This window comes from Odocoileus virginianus, chromosome 12 (assembly GCF_023699985.2).
Source record: "Odocoileus virginianus isolate 20LAN1187 ecotype Illinois chromosome 12, Ovbor_1.2, whole genome shotgun sequence".
In the NCBI taxonomy this organism is placed as follows: domain Eukaryota; kingdom Metazoa; phylum Chordata; class Mammalia; order Artiodactyla; family Cervidae; genus Odocoileus; species Odocoileus virginianus.
This window is the reverse complement of record NC_069685.1, coordinates 33,097,092-33,121,989: the sequence shown is the minus strand read 5'-3', so window position 1 is coordinate 33,121,989 and position 24,898 is coordinate 33,097,092. Positions and strand designations below refer to the sequence as shown.

The following is a 24,898-nucleotide window of genomic DNA, read 5'->3' as shown; positions in this document are numbered from 1 at the left end:
CAAAAGCACTGCTGTTAGTCTTTTTAAATCTCAGGTTTACCCCTTTCAGAACTCATAAACTCTAACCCTTTGAGATAGTGCCTAGATGCCCAATGCACTTGACCTTTGCCTCTTCTCATCTGCAGCTGATAAAAGGAGATGTACTTCGATGTTGTAAAGGCCTAACTGCTTCTATTAAAAATAATCTTGCTCTGGTGGAGCCAGCTTTCACAGTGTGCTCTTGGAAGATGAAGACCGTAAGCATCACAACTTGCATCACAACTAGAGATTTTGTCTACTGGAAAAGATACCTCCAGAAGGGTCCTTTTCTGTCTCACTAGAAAGGGCCCTATCAGGTACTGCTAACCAACCCATGTGCCTATGAGCTCAGGGAACAGACTCCTGGATTCCAATGATACATTGAAAGAAAGCACCAAGTCCTGACTGGACCCGCACATTATCTGGGGACTCAAAGGTCAAAATTTCCCGGAACTGAAGCAGACAACAACTGGTAGGACAGCTTTTTCAAGATATCCAGATCAGGCCTGTCAGAAGGTTTAGAATTCACAGAAGTCTCTTTTTCATCTGTGGACTTAGATGGTAGAGAATCTGCCTGCAGTGCAGGAGACCCAGATTCCTGGGTCTGGAAGATCCTCTGGAGAAGGGAATGGCTACCCACTCCAGTATTCTTGCCTGGAGAATCCTACGGACAGAAGAGCCTGGTGGGCTGCAGTAGATGGGGTTGCAAGGAGTCAGACACGAATGAGTGACGAACACTCTCTTTTTCATCTAGACTATGAACTGATTTTGGATTCTTTTCTAAATTCATAGTCTCTGAATTTGCAATCTACAAGCTGTGTTACTGATAAAGCATTTGGTTCCAAACAGTTTCTTTTGAGATAACAGCATTGTTTAATTACTTCATGTTTGTTCCTGCACTGTGTTTTCCCAAAGAGTTTAATTCCTTCAGTTTTGAGTGTGTTCTTGCTGGATGAACTATACTAAGATACAGATTTTTAGGGAGGAAATGCCTGAGTCATCCTCCTCCTACCCCTTCATGTTACACAAGCATGACCACAATCGGTTTCTGAACTGTGAACTTTCCTCCTGACATGGGAAATGACACTCAGGAAAGGTCCTTCCGGGCACTGAGGAGCAAAAGGACACTAAACGCTGATAAAAAATAAAACCTAACAGTCTTTTATCTATACAAACAAAGCAGCAGTGGGTAGCTTGTACACTTTGGTCATGTGTGAATATTTCTATGTGATTTGTGTCTAGAAATGGAATTGCTGGGTCAAAAGATACGAGCACTTAAAGTTTTAAAAAGATTGCCCCCCATTAAGGCTAAACCAGTTCATGCCCACCAGCAAGGTAAGAGAGTTTCTGTTTCTTCAAACTCTTTCTAATATTGAGCTATCAAAAATGTTTTGAGCTTTGTCAGTTGAAGAGAAAAGAAATGGCGCAACTTTAGCTTTAATTGGCCTTTATACTTTTATAAGAATTATGACCATCTTTTTAAATGTTTTAGGTCCAGTTGTATTTCTTTTTATGTGAACTATATGTTCATATATTTTGCTCATTCGGTTGTTGGTTTTCTTGTCGATTCGTAGGATACGTCATTACAGTTCAAATCCTCCTTAGAAGGCTGAATTTTTCTAGTGTATCAAAAGATGTACAAACTCCCTCTTTTAAAACGTATGTTCAGCTACTTTCATTTTTTCATCAGCTTTAAAGTATGTAATTCTGGTTTTCTTAACATATTTTCAACTTAAATGTCATTGGCTTGTTTGTTTTAGCATTGGTGGCTCCTGGGACACAGAAGCTTGAATCGTGGCCTACATTGGCTGGGGTAAGTGAAATAAAAGAAATAATTTAAGTTGGTATATATATTGGGAAATAATATAGGAAACTATTATTTTTGTGTGTGTATGCTTTTATAGACTTAACTGGTGTTAACTTTTTCTTCTTTTTGGTATAAGAATTAACTTCAGACTTGATGTGGTGTTATAAAAAGTGTATAACAATTTGGAACATTCAAGTTTGTATATGGAGAAATTGTGATTTTAAGAAATTATTAAAAGATAGTGAAATAAAAATCTGAATTAAACGTTCACAACAACTAACATATTGATGCCATTAAATTCCTTTATGCATTAAAATACAAACAATATGCTGCTTTAACATCATTGTTTTAAAATTAGCTATAAAGTAGTTGTGTTACTGAACCAAACGAGTCTGCTTGCCCCAGTGCAGTAATGCCCATCTACTGACACTGGATTGTTGTGGAGGAAAGCACAACGTTTATTGCAGGTGCCAGGCAAGGAGTCCTGGCAGCTAGTGCTCAAAAGGCCCAAACACCCTGATGGCTTCCAGGGAAAGGTTTTTAAAACCAGAGTGAGGGAGTGGGTTGCAGGGTGTATGATCAGCTCATGGACAGTCTTTTGAGTGACTGGTGGTGAGGTAATGGTGAGTCAGCATCATCAATCTTCTGGTTCCAGATGGTCTGGGGTCTATGTGCTTGTGGGCAGTATACAATTAACTTCTTCCACCTCATGGGGGTTTCAGTGTCTGTAAAACAGCTCAAAGGACATGGCTTAGAATATTATCTATAGTCCTTGAAGAAGAACTGATTTAATCAGACATCAGAATGGCTTCTGTATGTGAGCCAGTGAGTGGCAAATGAGAATAACAAAGGGGAGAGACAAAGTTGAAAAAGGTAAATTTCACCTTGGACTCAACTTAAAAAAAACAGTTCTCTTCAGTGGGCCAAAAGAGATGAAACTAACGAAAATACTGTTGTTTACAGTAGCTTTGTATTAAACCCACATGAAGTGAAGTGAAAGTGACCCACATGGGAAACAGCCAAAATGTTCCTCAGTAGGTGAATGGTTAAACAGATTGGAACACTCAGCAATAAAAATAATAAACTGTCAATATATGCAACAACTTGGATAGATCTCAAGGGCATTGTGCTGATGAAAAAAGCCAGTCTCTAAAGGTCACTTATCCTATGGTTTCATTAAAATAATATTCTTGAAATAATTACATATATAGAGATTGAAGACAGATAAGTGATTGCCAGAAGCTAGGAATGGTACAGGGAGAGTAAGTGTGACTACAGCCTGAGGGGATATATTTATGGTGGTAGAATAGCTCTTTTCTTGTTTGCAGGGATGGTTACATGACTTTACATGTGATAAAATGATATAAAGCTATATATGCACATTACACCAATGTCAAACACCTGGTTTTCATGTTGTATTATAATTATGGATAATTATATAATCATTGGGAGAAACTGGGTGAAGGGTACACAAAACCACTGTGTACTACCTTTGCAACTTCTGTGAATCTATAATGATTTAAAAGTAAAAAGTTTTAAAAAAGACACAAAAAATCATTAGAGAGAGGGCTTCCATCATGAGAGCAACTCTTAATGTCTCTGAATGGAGACAGTTGCCTTTGTATCCTTAGTTTTGTGGAATGCTGGTGAAAAAATGAAAGTAGATGGCAGATAAGTGAAGGGAATAAGTAAGCTTTTTCGTGAACATTAATGAATGAAATGGTCAGATAGCTTAATGATCTTCACAACGTTAAAAAACCTTAAGAATAGAGAGGCTTTTAAAATAAATAATTCATTTTTATGATGCTATCTAATACATATCTGCAGTTACAAGGTAGCTCTTGGTCTTAGGGATGAAAGGAAGTAGAGTCAGAAACTTTTAGATTCCAGTTCTCCACTCAGTGATTAGACGAACTTAGTGAATTTCACTTCCATCTTCCCTCTTTCCTATTAACTCCTTGCATAGCTCCAGGCCAATTTAGTTTCAGTTTACTTTTTGATTTGAGGAACGTGAACCACATCTTAGTATTCCTTGCCCAGAGAACTTGCGCTGGGACAATTTCCCTCTGGAAAAGTTGACTGTAGCAAACTTGAATCCTTGTGGAGGTCTTGGAGCCTTACTAGGGGATAAGGATTAAGAATGACTGGAAGATTCTTCCAGACTTTGAAAGAGACTATTGAAATTAATTTGTTTGTAGAAGTGCGGAAATAAGCTCTAAAGAGTTCATTCGAATAAGGGAGATAGGGGTGTCTTGGTGGCAGGTGGAAGTAACTAAGATAATGTATACTTTTTTCTTTTTGGCTTTCCTCCAGTCCCTTCATGAACTGCTCTTTCTTGGGCCTCCATTTCCTCATAGGGGATGAAGGTGAGTACAATACTTCATGTAATTACCTTTTTCTGGCTTTATTTTAAATTTGGCTTCATAGCTATTGTTCTGAGGTAAAAATGGAGCTCCCACATAAAAATGTTAAGGGAGTGGCACTTCAGCTCAAGGAAATCACAACTAGAGATTTAGACATTTAGAATTTAAGAGGCAGACCCTGAAGCTGGGAAAGACTGAAGGCAGGAGAAGGGGACCACAGAGGATGAGATGGTTAGATGGCATTACCAACTCAATGGACATGAGTTTGAGCAAGCTCGGGGACATACTTAAAGACAGGGAGGCCTGGCATCGTGCAGCCCGTGGGGTCACAGAGTCAGACACGACTAAGCGACTGAACGACAATACAATAATGCTTAAGAGCATACACTTTGGAGTCATACTGCTTAGGAACCCTAGCTCTACAGTTTGGTGAGTTATTTAACCTCTCTCTGTACCTTAGTTTTTAATTTGTGAAATGGAAGTAAGTTGAGATAATAAGAATATTTATCTCACAGGGTTTTGGGAAGATTAAATGTCAGTAAATATGAAGTGCTTAGAACAGTGCCTCGCTCAAGTTTGACACTGTATTAGCTATTGCTAGTATTAGTATATTACCGTTTGCATTTCTAGTTATCTTATGTGCATATGCTACATCTGCCCCAAGCAACCAGAAAACTTTTACAGCGTTAAAGACTGTTTCCCACTTTTCTTTTTCCATTACAACTGGTACCTAAGACGTGTGCAGAATATCTATACTAAGCCTGTAACTCCAGGAAGTCTTTTGCTTTGGTTCAACCTCGAATATTACGAAGAGCTTTTCTCTTTAAAAATAGTATCAAACCACTTTTCATTAGTGTAACAATAAGAGACAGTTGAGCTATTCACTGTGGCAGCATTTCACACGGTCAAGCTCCCCTATATTGGTAAGAGTCATAGGAATACTGCTCTCTATTCTGAGCGGATTCACTTCAAATCAGAGCACCGGTCTGATTCTCCTTTTTGTTAGCGATCTGTCCCTACCTATGCTCATCTCTCTCAGGCCTCAGTAGAGCAATTCATTAACATTCCTTTACGGTGGGTAGCAAAATTCGCCCCTTAACTCCGCCTCAACGTCCAGGTTCCGCCCCCAGCCCGGAGAAAGGGGAGGGGGCGGGGCGCCCCGATTCCTGGGCGGGGCTTGGGTGGCGTGCCTCGAGGCGCCGGCGCCGTGACGCGTGACGTTACCAGTTGACGCAGCCGCAGTGCCGCCCGGCCCCATCTCGGACCCCTCCCATCCTCCTCCGCCCCTCTCTGTGTCAGAGGTTGGGGCCCCGGGCCGCACGTCGGGCGGCGGGCCGGGTGGCGGGGCGAGAGGGTGTGGACCCGGACAGCGCTCAGCAGACCGTGTTTGGCTGGGCGCAGCAGCAGCTGCCGCCGCCGCCGCCGCCGCCCAAGGCCCTCGGCGTCCCCGGGAGAGAGACCCGAGCGGTTCCCATAGCCCCGGCGCTCGCTCAGGTGAGGGGACGGGTCGGGTTGAGCAGGGTCTGTTGAGCAGCACTCTTCCCAGCATCTCTGTACAGCAGCCTGGTCAGAATCAAGGAGGTGTGGCTTCGTTGCGGCTGCTTGCTGCAGCGTCGACTCATCTCTTACTCGTTTGCCATCTTTACCTGCAGCACGGAGACTTGAACACCGGGTATCCGAGGTCAGTGAGAAGGCCTGAAAGGGCCTTGGCAGTCAGGTGATTAGGGACTCGAATGCAGGAACTGGCCCGGTGAATGGTGGTAAGGCAGACGGGCGACGCCCACCTGCTGGTGTGTGGGAAGGACCGCATACCTGCAAGCTCTGGCTTTAGCCTTGTTAGCTGCATGGGGCTGCAGAGACCCCAGATTGCTTAACGCATGGTAGTTTGTGGACCAAGGGCGGGGGAGTCTTTGAAACCTTCTCTACTCTTCAGGTGTGGTGTGCTTGTATTCTGATTGGTGCTTGCTGAGTCTACACTATGGAAGAGTACATTTCAGCGGAAACATCTTTAAGGGAAGTTGATTTTCCCTCTAGAGAATTGCCCCCCTCCTGTTCTCTTGGCCTTAGTGTTGACAGAAGCAGGTTAGGGACGCTTGTTAAAGGGACAGAGTTCTTGTAAATTTCCTCTGTAAGGAAATAATTGTTTTCTGTGACTGTTGAAACGTCTAAGTTTCAACTGGTTTCACGTTGCTGCTTTCAGCTCTGTGCATAGCAATGAAGCTGATTTATTTTAAATTAGCGAGATACATGAAGTTTAAAAATAAATGAATTAACCAGAGTATTTATCTTATCTAAGTACTGGTGGTACATGCTTTATGTGCATATATCAATTAATAATCATAACAACCCTGTCATGTAAAGTCTGTTTTTAACTCTCATTTTATAGATGAGAGAACTAAATCCCGCAGCCCTAAAAAACGACTTGTCCAAAGTCAGAGCTGTGATTTAAATCAGGTAATTAGACTCCGGTTCAGAGTCCTTTAAGTAGTATGCTTTACCACTCCCAAGCAGCTTGAGAACTTGCAAGGTGATTTTCATTTGATAAAAAATGCTGGAAACATGTATGTTTTAAAGGTAACATCTGACCTCTAGAATCCTCTTGACTACCAAAATCACGCTCTTTCCATCCGTACAGTGGTTTTGAAATCTTTGGAAGACTGTAGTTTGGAAATGTGGTCTTCTAGTTTTAGGAATATTTTTTGAAGAAAATATAACATTTGGATTAACATTAGTTTCCATGTTACATGTTCCATGTTACACATGCAAGGGCATGTGTAATGAAATCATTTAATCTGAAATGGTGAAACTGCTGATAAAGCCAGAATATCTTGTATAATTGGTTAAAATTGGTATTCTTTTCAGATGTGTTAAGATGAAACACTTCAGATAGGCCTTCTGATCAAGAAAAGGAAAACAGAACATTACAGACTCTGGAAAAAACAACAACTTGGTAAATATTTTGGGTTGTCAATTAAAACTCAGAGAAAATCTAACTTTCTGCTTCAGTCGTAATTTAACCTGCTTAAATTAACCTGCTTGAATTGGTCTAAGAATGGGGGTGGGTGACAGTAGTGTATAAGGTGACCTGTCAATCATTTTACCTGAGTTTTGAACTATTGCTATGACTTGACAGTTGAGTCATGTGCTTGGCTTGTGTATTGGCAGGAGAAAGCCAAGGGAAGCGTTCGCTTGATTATCTATTAAGTGTCAACTTTCTGTATTCTCTTTTGCTTCCTCATGAATCTGCCCATGTTATAAAGGATTTTAAAAAGAAAGGAAAAAAATTAGTTGACTTTTGGCTTGTTCTTCATAGAATATTGTGTATAGTTTAACTTAAGTATGTTTGCTTCCATGATGGTTCATTCACATGGCTTTTGGCTGGAGGCCTCAAATTCTCACCACATGAACTTCTGTAGGGCTTCTTAAGTGTCCGAACAAGGCACCTGCAGCTGTCTCACTCTGGAGCAAATGATCAGAGAGAGAGAGAGCACACGCGTACAAAGAGGAAGCTATGATGCCAGTTTTGACAGAGTGACACACCATTCCTTTGCCCTATTCTTTTAGAACTGAATCAGTAGGTGCAGCCCACACTTGGGAATGAGTTAAGCACCACTTCCTTGAAGAGAAGAGAGAAGTCACTCAGTCGTGTCCGACTCTTTGCGACCCCATGGACTGTAGCCCACCAGGCTTCTCCAGCCATGGGATTTTCTAAGCAAGTGTACTGGAGTGGGTTGCCATTTCCTTCTCCAGGGGATCCTCCCAACCCAGGGATCGAACCTGGGTCTCCGCGTTGTAGGCAGACGCTTTACTTTCTGAGCCACCAGGGAATCCCTTCCTGAAGGGAGAAATATCAGATACTTTTTGTACATATATTAAAGCTTCCACATACCGGCTGTCAACTGTCAGTTTCTTTAGGGGGCAAGTAAGCTCTGGTAAAATATATAGCTACAGCCTTTATGTCTCCAGGTGAGAGAGAAGTGTAGAAAAGTGGGGAGATGGTTCAGTCAGATTTGACTTTACAATTTATCCTCCTTTGCCATTGATTAGGCTCAATAACTTGATGTGTTGCCTCTTGTAGTTAATTTTAAAAAGTGACTACTGGCCTTTGATTTATTTGAGGATTCTTTTAGAAAAAAAAAATGCCATACTGGGCAAAATATGAATTTTTTATACCAAAATATGGATTTTGGTAACATTAAATATATTAGCTCCTAATCTAGAATTTAGAAGTGGAAGGAAGGGATTCATTTTTGTAGTTAAAAAAAAAAAAATGAGGACCAAAAGACAATTGCAGGCTGATTTCTGTGAACATGTGGATGAAGCACAAGGTGGAATGAAGATTGCCAGGAGAAATATCAATAACCTCAGATATGCAGATGACACCACCCTTATGGCAGAACGCGAAGAACTAAAGAGCCTCTTGATGAAAGTAAAAGAGGAGAGTGAAAAAGTTGGCTTAAAACTCAACATTCAGAAAACTAAGATCATGGCATCTGGTCCCATCACTTCATGGCAAATAGATGGGGAAACAATGACAGACTTTATTTTCTTGGGCTCCAGAATCATTGCAGGTGGTGCCTGCAGCCATGAAATTAAAAGACACTTGCTCCCTGGAAGAAAAGTTATGACCAATCTAGACAGCATATTAAAAAGCAGACACATTACTTTTCTAACAAATTTCTGTCTAGTCAAAGCTATGGTTTTTCCAGTAGTCACGTATGGATGTGAGAGTTGGACTATAAAGAAAGCTGAGTGCTGAAGAATTGATGCTTTTGAACTGTGGTGTTGGAGAAGACTCTTGAGAGTCCCTTGGACTGCAAGGAGATCCAACCAGTCCATCCTAAAGGAAATCAGTCCTGAATATTCATCGGAAGGACTGATGTTGAAGCTGAAACTCCAATACTTTGGCCACCTGATGCGAAGAATTGACTTTGAAAAGAGCCTGATGCTGGAAAAGATGGAAGGCAGTAGGAGAAGGTGATGACAGACAATGAAGTGGTTGGATGGCATCACCGACTCCATAGACGTGAGTTTGAGAAATCTCCAGGAGTTGGTGATGGATAGGGAGGCCTGGTGTGCTGCAGTCCATGGGGTTGCAAAGAGTTGGACATGACTGAGTGACTGAACTGAACTGATACGATATGAGAGGCAATATAAATTTATACAGACTGTAAAGCCAAACTGTGTAGGTTCATATCCTAGACTGGCCGTATCTTAGCTGTGTTTGTGCTTTGCTTCTCATTGCCACAATTTTCTCTGTGAAATAGGGAATTGCTAATAGGTAGATTTCTAACAGTTAGATCCGTAACTATATGTAAAGTGTTTAGACCAGTGCCTAGCATGTAACAAGCAGTGAATAAATGTTGGCCATTTTATCATGGTAGCTATATTTTATCATTATAATGGTGAGTTAATAGCATGGAATGAACATTTAAAAAGAATAATGTAACATTGTCCAAAATGTTTGTAAGTCTAAACTTTAGACTACTGATCTTATTGGACCTTGTCACGTTTTATATATATGTGAAGTATGTTTTTATTCAGCTCCGTATCCAATTAAAATACTGTTTCAGGTATCACCTGTAGTGTAAGGTTATATCTGCATAAAATTCCTAAAGCAGCCTCTTTATGTTGTAGTATTTATGTAAAAGTTCAATTAAGTGTTCTCAATTCATAGAAATTGGCTACTAAATGGATCTGTTGGGTCTCTGCATAGCAACATCCTAATAAAAATAATTTCTTTGAACTTGGTATGATGAGAATGTTGGTAAACACACTTGGCCAGTTACTTCCTCCCTCTCGCCCATATCCATATCCCTTGTGGCTCAGCTGGTAAAGAATATGTCTGCATTGTGGGAAACCTGAGTTCGATCCCTGGGTTGGGAAGATCCCCTGGAGAAGGGAAAGGCTTCCCACTCCAGTATTCTGGCCTGGAGAATCCCATGGACTGTATAGTCCATGTTGTCGCAAAGAGTCAGACACGACTGAGGAACTTTGACTTTCACTTTGAGTCAGTTACTTCTTAATTAAGGCAGACATAAATGACTTTGAAATTGGGACCTCTACAAAGGTATCTCAAGGTTATTTCTTACATATGAGCAGAAACCAAACCATACCTGAAAAGTTTTCAAGTAAGTTTGAAATATATTCTGTAACAGTTAATGTAGAATCTGTATATATTCTGTAATTATAGTTAATGTAAAATCAGTCTAGTTTGGTTTATGGGCAAGCAATGCAGAAATGTGTACAAAGTGCATACTTCACAGGATTTCTAGTGTATGGAATGCTGCTATGTGCTGATAGATACTCACGCTTGAAGTTGAAGAGAATGTCAGTGTTGATGAAGTTTAAAGGAAAGCTGTAGAGTTGATTTATTTTGCAACTCTTAAAACCTGTTTAGCATAGTGAACTATATGCAATACCTTGTGATAAGCCAAAATGAAAAATCATATATAAAAATGTATATGTATAACTGAGTTACTTGGCTGCACAGCAGAGATCGGCACTACATTGTAAGTCAACTACACTTCAATAAAAAAGAAATCTAAAAAACCCAAACAGTCATATAGTTTTCTTTATGAAAAGGAACTGTGGTTAAATTCAAAGAACTTGAATAATCTGAAGATACATGAATATCTTTTATACAAATAATTGTGACTTAATTGTTGCATGAGACATTTAAGCATGATTAATTTTTTCCTTCATTTTTGTTATATTTGGGATGGGTTATCAAGATGTTAAATATCCTCTTCTTAAACTCAAGTAAACGGAAACCAAATTTTCTTGAGTGTGAAAAAGATCATTTAGGAGTCTCTTGGCCTTGAATAAGTACTTACCTTTGGCAATAGTTCATAATTATGTACTTTCTACAGTGATGCATTTATTTCATTCATTTATGAAACAAGTATTTATTGAGAGACTACTGCATACCAGGAACTTTGTTGGATATTGCATACGCAAATGAATAGGGCAAAGACATCCTTAAAGAGCAGTTAGCTGTCTTGCTGGGAACAGACTTTGGAACTAATAGTTACAATGTGATGAATGCTAAGATAGAGTTACTACTGTGGGCATCTGGAGCTCACTACCCCTGGGGATCTCTCAGAGACCAAACAAAATATGCATCAGAGTTATCGCAAGTCAAGAGCAGGGAAGCTGCAGGTGTTTACCCAACTACTTTCTAGGCATCATTGACTTTAATTCCGGCATTTCTGGCCTACCCTAGGTACAGACTGAAAACATTTCTGCAGTCAGAAAGCAGCCTACAGTAGGGTGTTACAAGTGTTCAGAATGAATAATCTTCTGTTGTAGAGGCAAATATCAGCAGTATATGGGGAAGACACAAGTGGCATTGATTGCCAGCATCAGGCATTTACACAGTATATTAACCTACTGTGTGCCAGAGTTCTTCTAAATGCTTTCCGTATCCAAACTGTAAACTCTGTGAGGTAGGTACTGTCAGTTCTCATCTTACAGATGAATAAGAGCACGGAGAGTTAGGTAACTTGCCCACGGTCACGTAGCGATAATGTTCCAACTGGTTCCATCAGTCCACATGATGCTCTCAATCCACATTATGGTCTGCTTTTGGAACAGTACAGTCTGAAGCAGGACCTTTTAACTCTTCTGTTATTCCTTGATAACTGCTTCCTCTTTCTGTCCTCCAGTGTCCTTCCTGTTGGTGTTCTTCCTTCTTTGTAACCTAGCCCTTTCCCCTTTTAGATAACAGTACAGCTGTTCAGCTTCCCTTCTTACAGTCAGAGCTGTCAAATCAAACAATTCTTGCTGAGGTGTTAACTGATACTTCTGAGGTCTTAATGAAGCCTTGAGTTTGATATTGCTTGGTATTTGCATTTTAATTTTTTTGAAAAGACAAGGGTTTAAGAAATGAAGAAAGACAGACATGGTGGTAGAATGACAGGTGATCAATTGACAGATGATCTAGTTGATATTCTAGAGGTGGGAGAAACCTGTTCATTGGCCATAGTTATAAGGAGAGGCTGTGGCGTGTGTGCTTGGGCAGGAAAATCCCCTTTCTTGCCTGTCATGTCCTGTCTTCCAGCCACCACCCTCCCCCCACTTTTTTTTAAATTAAGGAAGAATTACAAGCCAGTTGTAAAATATTTAAATAATAGTTATCTCTCAGAAGTAATGGCTTTGCTAATGTTTTTGCAGGTTAATAAAAGTATACACATATACACATCACATATATACATATGTGGTGTTTCTATATGGTTTAGATATGTAATACATATAATGGGTAGTCTTTTTTTCTTTAAATACAAGTAGAGTACTATGCATCTTTTTGCTCAACTTGCTTTTCTTCTGCTAACATTACATATATCCTGAACATTTCTCTATAATGTTCCCTGTAGAGCTGTTTTATTCTTTTAAAAAGGCTACATATTGTTTCACATAGTAAGAGTATTATATATAGTAAGGGTGTCCCATAATTTAACTATTTTCCTATTAACTGACATTTTTCTATTTTCTCAGTATGGTATATAACGCTGCAGTGATTGTCCTTGAAAAAACATCTTTGTTTCTAAGTATTTCTGAGAGATAAATACAGCCCTGGAACTGAAACTTTCAAATCAGAACATGTACATTTTTGTAGTATCTGATAAATTATTCTTCTCAAAGGCAGTTTACTTCTGTCAACTGTTAAGAGTGCCCATTTCCCCATACTTTTGCTAATATAGTTGTTTGTAATCTTTCTAAAAATTTTTGCTTTTATGACTAGTGAGTGATAAATTGTGATTGTTGCCAATTGCTAGTGATACTATCTTTCTCTGTGAATTAACCTGTTTATATATTTTCTTATTTTTCCATCAGATTATTTGTATTTTTTTTTTGTTGATTTGTAGGCTGACCTCTATTCTTGTAGGACCAAATCAAGATTTGGAGTTCTGTCTCTGAAAATCTGATGATGCAAGTATTAGATGCAAGTGTTAGATGTAATTTTGTTCCTTCATGCGAGTGGGAGAGAAAATAAGTTGAATATAGTACTTGAAAAGATTTTACAGATAATTCACTCAGAAAAGCAATTTTTTTTTTTTTGAAAAGCTATTTCTAAGAATTGTGATAGTGGTGGTGGTATTAGCAACTTTGATAAATCTCTGGCCGTTGCTGTGTTTGATTAAACTGTTTCACATTTTCATGCTTTCTTTTCTTTCTTTTTTTTTTCTTTCTGTACGTCACTATAATAGTAATTGTCACAATTTCTTTACTAGTATGGACAGCAGTTTTGAAATTAATCCCATGGATTTCAGGAAGAATGAACAGAATATAGGTGAATCATGAAAATACTGAGAGAATATGTCTTAAAATGTGTAGATCAGTGTTAGTTTCTTGTGTAATAGATAAAAATACCATTTAAAATGACATACTTGAAATTAATGGCTGTGTTCAAGGCCTTGTCACTGGTATTGTGGATACAAAGATGAATAAAACAATCTATATTGGTCATTATGATTCAGAAGAGAGAAGCAGGATAGGTTAGATTCAGGTTATGCGTCTTCGCAGAAATATCAGGGAGGTGAGACTGTTTTCTTGGAAGGCAGCTATGCTTACCACTATACCACCAACACTAGGCTGCTTTTCTCTATTAAAAAGTAAACAATTTTGATTTATACCTATATTGATGATGTTTACTTTGATCATTTGGGCTTCCCTGATAGCTCAGAGGGTAAAGAATGTGCTTGCAATGCAGAAGACACAGGAAACATAGGTTTGATCCCTGGGTTGGGAAGATCCCCTGGAGAAGGAAATGGCAACCCACTCTGGTGTTCTTGCCTGGAAAACCCAATGGACAGAGGAACTTGGTGGGCCACAGTCCAGAGGGGTGCAAAGAGTCATACACAGCTAAGCACATAGGAACTTTGATCACTTAATTGTCAGTTGTCTCAAAATTCCTCTTTTCCCCTTCTTCATTAACAGTTATTTTGGAGAGCAGTTACTCTAAGATATGAGTATGCTATGCTGTTACTCATCAAAATTTAGTTGATTATATCGGTATGGATTCATAGATTTGTATTTATTAAATAGGTTGTAGTTTGTTACTATTATTTTCTGCAATGCCTAAATTGTCCCAGATTTTGCCAGTGGGAGCCTCTTAAAGCTGGTTTTTACCTCCTTTTGACATTTTCCATCATTCTTTGAACACATTTTTCCTTTATGGAAAACAAAGCTCATCCTAACTTTCCCTGTCCTAGTTGTAGAATTAGTCATTTCTTCAAGGAACCCTCTAAAGAGAAAGTGGTTCTTAGAAGAGAAGTCCTCTGCTCATTTATATTGGGGTACTGCTCTCAGGGTCTGTTAATGAACTATGCACACATACATATGTATACATACATATGCAGCTATAGCTATTTTTATGTCCATTTATATTGAAAGCCGTACCTCTAGTTTTTATCCAGCACAGGATACAGGGTTAATTCTGATTTTCTTCCTTTATATATCCTCTGACAGTGAGAAACTTGGCTTCCATTATTCTTGATATACTTACTAGATTAACTCCCTCCTGCATCCCCTACATGAGCTACCTCCCAGGTGTTTGTCCTCCTTATCCTGCTCCTGTCGTATTCCAGATCACCCTCTTTCATGGAAGCTCTGCATATCTCTTTGGGATCTGATGCCTACCTCTTGGGTTCTGACACCCTGCACTAGGCAGCCTCCCTGTTTGGATGACCTTCTTTCTTGCCCAGGCTCTGATACCTGAATTGGACTGCTCCTGCCCTCTCCCCATGCTTTGGATGCCCTCGTCCTTCCACCCAGGCTCCAGGACCTGCCAAGTACTCCTCATGAGGCTATGGCTTTGATACCCTAAAATACTGCTGCTTTCCCTCTAACCTTTTCACCACACAAATGGATACTTAGAGTATTTAAGGTTTTATTTGACTCTGACATTCTACTTTTGGCCACTGAAACTCCTGTCCCTCTCCTCTTCATGTGTGTATGCCTGCCTTAATCTACTTCAGTTCAGTTCAGTCACCCAGTCATGTCCAACTCTTTGCGACCCCATGGACTGCAGCATGCCAGGCCCCCCTGTCCATCACCAACTCCTGGATTTTACTCAAACTCATGTCCATTGAGTTGGTGATGCCATCCAACCATCTCATCCACTGTCGTCCCGTTCTCCTACTGCCTTCCATCTTTCCCATAATCAGACTCTTTTTTTTTTTTTCATTTATTAGTTGGAGGCTAATTACTTCACAACATTTCAGTGGGTTTTGTCATACATTGACATGAATCAGCCATGGAGTTACATGTATTCCCCATCCCGATCCCCCCTCCCACCTGAGTCAGTTCTTTGCATCAGGTGGCCAAAGTACTGGAGTTTCAGCTGTAGCAGCCGTCCTTCCAATGAGTATTCAGGACTGATTTCCTTTAGGATGGACTGTTTGGATCTCCTTGCAGCCCAAGGGACTCTCAAGAGTCTTTTCCAACACCATAGTTCAAAAGCATCAATTCATCGGTGCTCAGCTTTCTTTATAGTCCAACTGTCACGTCCATACCTGACTACTGGAAAAACCATAGCTTTGACTAGATGGACCTTTGTTGGCAAAGTAATGTGTCTGCTTTTTATATGCTGCCTAGATTGGTCATAACTTTTCTTCCAAGGAGCAAGCGTCTTTTGATTTCATGGCTGCAGTCACCCCATGCTGTGATTTTGGAGCCCAAGAAAAAAGTCTGTCACTGTTTGCACTGTCTCCCGATCTATTTGCTATGAAATGATGGGATTGGATGCCATGATCTCAGTTTTCTGAGAGTTGAGTCTTAGAACAACTTTTTCACTCTCCTCTTTTACTTTCATCAAGAAGCTCTTTAGTGCTTTTTCACTTTCTGCCATCTGGGTGGTGTCACCTGCATATCTGAGGTTATTGATATTTCTCCCAGCAATCTTGTTTCCAGCTTGTGCTTCATCCAGCCCAGAGTTTCTCATGATGTACTCTGCATATAAGTTCAATAAGCAGGGTGACAATATACAGCCTTGACGGACTCCTTTCCCGATTTGGAACCAGTCTGCTATTCTGTGTCTAGTTCTAACTGTTGCTTCCTGGCCTTAATACAGATTTTTCAAGAGGCAGGTCAGGTGGTCCGGTATTCCCATCTCTTTAAGAATTTTCCAGAGTTCGTTGTGGTCCACACAATCAAAGGCTTTGGCATAGTCAATAAAGCAGAAGTAGATATTTTTCTGGAATTCTTGCTTTTTCGATGATCCAACAAATGTTGGCAATTTGATCTCTGGTTCTTCTTCCTTTTCCAAATTCTACTTGAACATACGGAAGTTAATGGTTCTCGTGTTGTTGAAGCCTGGCTTGGCGAATTTTGAGCATTACTTTATTAGTGTGTGAGATGAGTGCAATCATGCCATAGTTTGAGCGTTCTTTGGCATTACCTTTCTTTGGGATTGGAATGAAAACTGACCTTTTCCAGTCCTGTGGCCACTGCTGAGTTTTCCAAATTTGCTGGCATATTGAGTGCACCACTTTCACAGCATCATCTTTTAGGATTTGAAATAGCTCAACTGGAATTCCATCACCTCCACTAGCTTTGTTCATGATGGTTCCTAAAGCCCACTTGACTTCACATTCCAGGATATCTGGCTCTAGGTGAGTGATCACACTGTTGTGATTATCTGGGTCGTGAAGGTCTTTTTTGTACAGTTCTTCTGTGTATTCTTGCTCCCTCTTCTTAATATCTTCTGCTTCTCTTAGGTCCCTACCATTTTTGTCCTTTATTGAGCCCATCTTTGCATGAAATGTTCCCTTAGTAGCTCTGATTTTCTTGAAGAGAACTCTAATCTTTCTCAATCTATTGTTTTCCTCTATTTCTTTTCATTGATCACTGGGGAAGGCTTTCTTATCTTTCCTTGCTATTATTTGGAACTCTGCATTCAAATGCGTATATCTTTCCTTTTTTCATTTGCCTTTCACATCTCTTCTATTCACAGCTATTTGTAAGGCCTCTTCAGGCAACCATTTTGCCTTTTTGCATTTCTTTTTTTTTTTTGGAGATGGTCTTGATCCTTGCCTCCTGTACAATGTCACGAACCTCGGTCCATAGTTCTTCAGGCATTCTGTCTATCAGATCTAATCCCTTGAATCTATTTGTCACTTCCACTGTATAATCGTAAGGGATTTGATTTAGGTTATACCTGAATGGTCTCATGGTTTTCCCTACTTTCTTCAATTTAGGTCTGAATTTGGCAATAAGGAGTACATTATCTGAGCCACAGTCAGCTCCCAGTCTTGTTTTTGCTCACTGTATAGAGCTTCTCCATCTTTGGCTTCAAAGAATATTATCAGTCTGATTTCGGTATTGACCATCTTGTGATGTCCATGTGTAGAGTCTTCTCTTGTGTTGTTGGAAGAGGGTGTTTGCTATGACCAGTGCATTCTCTTGGCAAAACTCTGTTAGCCTTTGCCCTGCTTCATTCCGTACTCCAAGGCCAAATTTGCCTCTTACTCCAGGTATTTCTTGACTTCCTACTTTTGCATTCCAGTCCCCTGTAATGAAAAGAGCGTCTTTTGGGGGCATTAATTCTAGAAGGTCTAGTAGGTCTTCATAGAATCATTCAGCTTCAACTTCTTCAGCATTGCTCCTAGGGGCATAGACTTGGATTACTGTGATATTGAATGGTTTGCCTTGGAAACGAGCAGAGATCATTCTGTCATTTTTGAGATTGCATCAGTACTGCATTTTGCACCCTTTTGTTGACTATGAGGACTACTTCATTTCTTCTAAGGGATTCTTGCCAACAGTAGTAGGTATAATGGTCATCTGAATTAAATTCACCAGTTTGAATTTTAGTTTTTAGTTCACTGATACCTGAAATGTCAATGTTCACTCTTGCCATCTCCTGTTTGACCACTTCCAATTTGTGTTGCTTCATGGACCTAACATTCCAGGTTCCTAGGCCATATTGCTCTTTACAGGATCAGATTTTTCTTCCATCACCAGTCACATCCCCAACTGGATTTTTTTTTTTTTGCTTTAACTCCATCTCTTCATTTTTTCTTGAGTTATTTCTCCACTGATTTCCAGTAGCAGATTGGATGCCTACCAACCTGGGGAGTTCATCTTTCAGTGTCCTCTTTTTCCCTTTTTATACTGTTCATGGGATTCTCAAAGCAAGAGTACTGAAGTCGTTTGTCATTCCCTTCTCCAGTGGACCACGTTTTGTCAGAACTTTCCGTCTTGGGTAGCCCTACATGGCATGGCTCATAGTTTCCTTGAATTAGACAAAGTTGTGGTCCATGTGATCAGATTGATTAGTTTCCTGTGATTATGGTTTTCAGTCTGTCTGCCCTCTGATGGCAGAGAAGGTAATGGCACCCCACTCCAGTACTCTTGCCTGGAAAATCCCATGGACGGAAGAGCCTGGTAGGCTGCAGTCCATGGGGTCGCTAAGAGTTGGACACGACTGAACAACTTCACTTTCACTTTTCACTTTCATGCATTGGAGAAGGAAATGGCAACCCACTCCAGTGTTCTTGCCTGGAGAATCCCAGGGATGGGGGAGCCTGGTGGGCTGCCGTCTATGGGGTCGCACAGAGTCGGACACGACTGAAGCGACTTAGCAGCAGCAGCAGCAGCCCTCTGATGGAGCAGGGTAGAGGCTTGTGGAAGCTTCCTGATGGGAGAAACTGACTTCACCTTGTGGCTTTTAGCATAAACTGATCAGGTAGGAAAGAGGAAACAACCAGGTTGTTTTTTATTCCATCATTTGCTCAGTGAAGGTTATGCAGTAGGTTCTTTAATCAGTCTCCAGTTCGTCTTCTTTAAGGGATTGTCAGTGTGGCACTTAAGCCTTGTGGCAAACCGTGTAGCCCCAGTCAGTCTGGCTTTTCTGTGTCCAGTGTTGTTTTTACTCACGTCCCTTAGGGCAGAATGTCTGCTTTACTTTAGGGCTTTTGTTAAGCATAGCCTTTACTCTGTACTTGCTCAAAATACATTCTTTTAACTACTGTTAACAGCAGTATAGCAGTCTTTGCCTGTTGATTTCTGTTAATGATTTTTCATTAACTAGTAATTGGACAAATGTTGGTTAAAACTGTGATACTGCAGTTTTCTGTCTTGACAATTTGAATACCCTCTTTCTGTATTCTCTTTGGCTGTGGGCTGTTAAAGCGATGGGTAGTCCAAGTGATTTTGCATAAGGACTGTAGATCCTTTTGGCAGAGAGGTCACTTCCCCTTTTATATGGAGATCTGAATGCCAGGGTATATCCCTCAAGGAGTACCTGCTAGGAGTCACTAGGTGCTCTTTTCATCCTCAGTAGTGTGCTGGCAATACATCTGTAAAATGGAAAAATAAGTTTGAGATAGGTTCAGACGTTATTTTGTAATATGTAAACCATTATATAATATATGAATATTTGGTTTAGATTGTAGGCGTTCTCAAACTGTATTCTCCCTTTTAAAATTTTTACTTTTTTTAGTCTCAAAAGATAAGAAAGAGAAAGCTCATGTTGTAAAGTTGGCCTGCTATTTTTGTTACTAGTTGATGGATTTTTTCCAAAGTATTGCAAAAGGTAGCATTTCACCTCAGGTTTATTTAAATATAATTGACATATAACACTGTATTAATTCAAGGTATGCCACATAATGATTTGATATATGTATATATTGCAAAATGATTGCCACAATAAGTTTAGATAACATGCATCATCTTGAATTATTACGCATTGTTCTTATGATATGAACGTTTAAGATATATTTTCTTAGCGACTTTCAGTATGCACTATTGAAATAGTAAACTATTGTTTACTATAGTCACCATGCTGTTCATTACATTCCCAGAACTTATTTATCTTATAATTGAAAGTCTGTATCCTTTGACCCTCTTCAGTCATTTCCACCACCCCGTGCCCATGCCTTTGACTCCATGGAGGAGGGCATGGCAGCCCACTCCAGTTTTCTTGCCTGGAGAATCCCCTTGGACAGAGGAGCCTGGCAGGCACGATCCATGGGGTCGCAAGAGTTGGACACAACTGAGTGACTAAGCGCAGCATAGCACATGCCTTTGACTGCCACCAATCTTTTCAGTACATGAATATTTCTTACTTTCTAAACCATAGGAAAAAAAGTGTACCGAAAAACGAAAACATTAAAGTTTCTCTAGCAATTTTGCCCTGGGTTTTCATATACTTTTAATAATAAACCTTTTGTTACTGAACTTATTTTTTAAAAACCAATTTTTAATTTGCCTCTAAATTATAGTGTATTCAACCATGCAGAAATATGAAATGTTGTAATCCTCTTGTAGACATTATCTTGCAATGTTGTCTCATCCAGTTTTTAAACTTGTTTTGTGACCTGTGAGGATAGTATTTGTGGTGAGTAAACAGAAAAACATTTTGAGAAGGTGATAAGCTAACTGTATGAAATTTCAACTAGAAAGTTGTCCTCACATATCTTTCTATTTTAAAATCTGTTTTTCTGACTCTCCATAAAAGTCATGTATGCTATTTGGTCGTAAAGGATTATTAACTGTGTAGCTTTCTTTGTCTAGCTTTTCTCCCCCTTTTCCTGATTTATCACAAGATAACTTTGTTATAGATGGGTTGAGTTAGTCATGTTAATACTGTACTATCAGAGGGATAATTTTCTGTTTCTTAGATCATAAAAAAAAGAACTTGCATTCCTTTTTGCTGATTCTCAGTCCATATATATACACATACACACACATATACACGTACACACACGCACTCAGTTACACACACATAAATACATTTGCACGTGTCTGGTCACAGTTTGACGTATATTAATATTTTATCCTGAGCATCTGATAGCAGGAGATCTGCTTACTGTCCAAACTCTATGAATTTAAACTAAGAAGATTGTTTCTTCATGGAATAATGGGAATACACAGCTGATAGAAGTTAAGAAGGATTACTAAAGCTCAATATATAAATACATTATAATTAAGTGGCAGTTTGGGATACAAGTCTAGATGAATTTGTCTAATATAAATGACTGTTATTTCCTGATTGTTGAGAATAAATATCTTTGGTTAGATTTAAGACTAATTATGTCCCTAAATGAGCCAGCATTTAGTAATTGAACTTGGACCTCTAGTCGTACTTAGAATGGTGAAATCAGGACTTTAAAAATATGATACATTGTTTTATATTTTATGTAGAAATGTGGACATCTGTTATTATTGTTCGTTATATTTTGCATTCCTGTCATTGAAGAAAACAGAATATGATTTAATAAACTTTCACATTTATTAAATTCACCTTTCTTCCCCTTACATAGGTTGAATTCTAAATTTAACTTTTGAACTCTTTCAGGTGTTTTAGATGCTATTCTGGAAAAATTTTAGTAATGGATCAAAGGAAGAATGAGAGTATTGTTCCTAGTATCACTCAACTAGAAGATTTTCTTACAGAACACAATTCCAATGTTGTTTGGCTCCTTGTTGGTAAGTAGAATATATATTCTTGTACTTTATTATTTTTTGTGTATGAATTAACAGCTGCCAGATTTTAAGCAGTAGTTCACTGAAGTTAGAATGCTTACAGTATCATCTGTTTGTTTTTTTGGAGACAAGTATTTTAATCTGTGTTTCTATGAATATTTGCTCTGGAAACTGCTCTTGAGGGCTGTTTTCCTTAGACTGCTTCCTTGTCTGTGTTAGGGGAAGTGGGATGATAAGAGAGACCTAGCTTTTCTTTCCTGTTTCAGATCAGCTCTTCCATTTCCCATCCCAACATACACGCAGACTCTTTTGTTTTATTATAAAGTGATAAATCCTCACGGTAAATGTTTTTGCCTAATTAAATCTTATCTCTTTCCTCACTCCTTATGCACCTGACAGTGGAATTTTCCAGTAATGATTTTTTTTTGGTCTTATATTCCAGAACTTTTGTAGGTGTACACAAAAAATACAAAGCAGTATATGATTAAATTGCAGAGAGAGGGAAGTTGTATGAGTGAGTGAATGAATATGAACAGACAAGGAGAAATACATCAAGTACTGAGGAAGGGAGCAATTACTATAGGTTGTTACTGTCCAGGATTTTTCATGGAAGATTGCTATTTGATTTTAATTTTAGCATAGGAATTAGAAAAGTGCAGAGAGGAAAATAGAAAGGGTAAGATAGAGTGAGAGAGGAAAGGGAGGTAATGGTAATATTTATTGAGGAAATATTTATTAGACATCTTTGTACCATGTGCCACAGGTGTTTTGCGTATGTTATCCCAGTAATGTTCACAGAATTATGAAGGTAGCTGATATGCTATTAACCTATTGGGGAATTGAGACCCATAAAAATTAAATAACTTAACACAGGTTACACAGCTGTTTTTTTCCTTGAGTGTAGCCTTATGCTTCTTTCATGATGCTGTGTGGTAGGGTTACAATAGAGGTGAAGTGTATATAAAGGAAATTGTAATGATATGGTTTGTAGGTAGGATTGGCTTACCACTTAAACTTTGTTTTTTCTCCCCTAATTGATGAACATGAACTGTTCTAAATTATCATAATGAAAACTTAAAAGTAAAATGAAGTGCGAAAAGATACTATGAAATATAATTTCATAAAAACAGCATTGAAAATTATCTTTTAGTTTAATTAAACGCAGACATCTTTCTTATATCCTGTGTGCCCCCTTTCCTATCATTTAGAATTTCTGTTTTTTTGCATGGTATACAGCTCCTTTCTTTCAGGTGAAAATAATAGCAATAACCAAGAAAACACTGAGGGGCTGTTTAATCTCTCTATTTTACTGATGGTCTTACAATATGGAAGGGCATGGAGGGGGAGGGACATTATACTCTGAAAGGGCCACAGTTCCCAGGTGGTTCACTTTCTGAGATGAAAGCATGCTTTCTAGCAAATACCTTTGCCTTTCTGAAGAGCCCATAGCAACTTGCTGTTCACACAGTGATTCATGGTAAAAATTAATACAGGATGACTTTAAGTTTAAAACAATATTGTATCATCGAAAGAATTGTTCTAGAAATAAATTTTATGGGCAAATCATAGCACGTGCTACCTCAAAGCTATTAACATCAGTCTAAGCTACCGTAAGTAATGTTGTATTTTGACTCGCAGTGACTGCTTTGTTTTAGTTAGTTAACATAATTTTTTAAAAGTACAAACTTAATACAATGTTGCTAAAAGATTACATATATTCAATTGCTTTATATTACTTTGTCTTAATCTAGAAAATAGTTACACTTTTCAAATGCATAAGTAAAAGAAAATTTATCAAAAAATGCTTTCTTGTATTTTGTCATTTATGTATTAATGAGCTAGGTTTTTTGGGAGGAATATTACAAATTTTATAAGTGACTATAAACTTTTCATGAAAAATGGTCAAATATAGAATAGCATGTATTGAAGTGTATTTAATGGTGTTCTTTAAAACTAAGTTATTACCAATTGCAACATAATAGTATTAATATTTGGTGGCCTATTTAATATAGATATGCCTTTAAGTAGGTTAGAATTCTCCCTTCTTTCCAACAGTATTTTAAAAACAGAGACTTGATTTTTTTAAAAAGCGACTTTTCTCTGATGTAAAAAAATCATCAGTTTTCTTTGTAAGTGACTGTAGCCTTTAGGAAATAGCTTGGGAATGAACTCTGAGTCTAATAAAGGTAGATTTTTTTCCCCAGCATATTCAGAAATATGGGCTTTCTCTTCCCAGAACACTTTGTGTATGTTTAATAACTGAAACTGTACAAAGTAGTCTAAAATGAAACAAATAAAGGAAAGCGGTTTTCCTTGAAACATTGTTTTACTTGATCTGATTGAAGTCTGTATTTTTCTGGTGAATGACTAAAGAGAATGAATTTGAAAGATGGGTAAAGTAGAATCAACCTCTGGTTTTGAAAATTCAGGTATTGTAAGAGAACATGTTACCATTTGGAAGAAAATCCTCTCGTTTCTGAACATGATAAATGATCTTTTACTAACAAATTTTTATTAAAATGTTAAGGTGATCAAAGGAGATATGTATAGTGAGATCCTTTTTTTGCATTCTTTTCTTCCAACAGCTACTATTTTGTCTTGTGGATGGATTATTTATCTCACATATTATAATTCTCGGAATGTTGGTCTTATTTTAACGCTGGTTCTTAACAGGTTATACAAGCATGGCTATATTCATATTGGTAAGTCTGAGTAATTTTTTTCTTCTGTGTAATCTGGAAATTGTAAGTTTATTTTATAAACAGACAGTAGCTTTAGAAATTTACTTTTGTTTCATGAAAGTTAATCTACCTGAAATTCTCTAATATAGTATTCTAACTAGAGTTGAACTGCCATTTGGTTATGTCCTTTACTTCATTCTTATTTCTCAAAGTGTTTCTGTAGTAACCTATTGACTTTTTTGGCTTACAAGAGATCCTCATTAAAATAATTTGAAATATCTGGACACATATCAAATATGGAACTGGATATTTCTCAAGATTCTACCATCCAAAGAAAATTTCTAATGCTTGATGAAGTTTTGCTTTTTTAAAAAAACTGATACCTAAAAGATTTATAACTAAGTGGAATCATCTTTTGTACTTCATTTTGTAGCTTTTGTTATTAATTTAACTTGACTACTTATAAATGGGAAGTACGCAAGTAGATAGGAGGGTATATTAGGAAGTCATATTCTTTGGAAAAACCCTGAACCACTGGGAAAAAGAGGTGAGGGATCACCTAATAGAATATTTCTGATCTTCCTTAGAGTACCTCTTAG

At 38.5% G+C, this 24,898-nt stretch overlaps 1 protein-coding gene across 7 annotated transcripts in view; it reads left to right on the top strand.

Annotated features, from left to right (window-relative positions):
* The first annotated feature begins 5,444 nt into the window (after positions 1 to 5,444).
* The window catches only part of BLTP1 (bridge-like lipid transfer protein family member 1), a 198,188-nt gene continuing 178,734 nt past the window's right edge, over positions 5,445 to 24,898 (top strand). For 4 of the 7 annotated variants that reach the window (XM_070474895.1, XM_070474896.1, XM_070474897.1 and 1 more), the window contains exons 1-4: positions 5,445 to 5,682; positions 7,051 to 7,138; positions 21,491 to 21,621; positions 24,204 to 24,320. In XM_070474895.1, coding sequence (XP_070330996.1) covers positions 21,525 to 21,621; positions 24,204 to 24,320 — 214 coding nt within the window. In that variant the 5' untranslated portion in view covers positions 5,445 to 5,682; positions 7,051 to 7,138; positions 21,491 to 21,524. The remainder of the gene's footprint in view (positions 5,683 to 7,050; positions 7,139 to 21,490; positions 21,622 to 24,203; positions 24,321 to 24,898) is intronic. The other 3 variants (XM_070474900.1, XM_070474899.1, XM_070474898.1) reach the window with 1 other exon arrangement.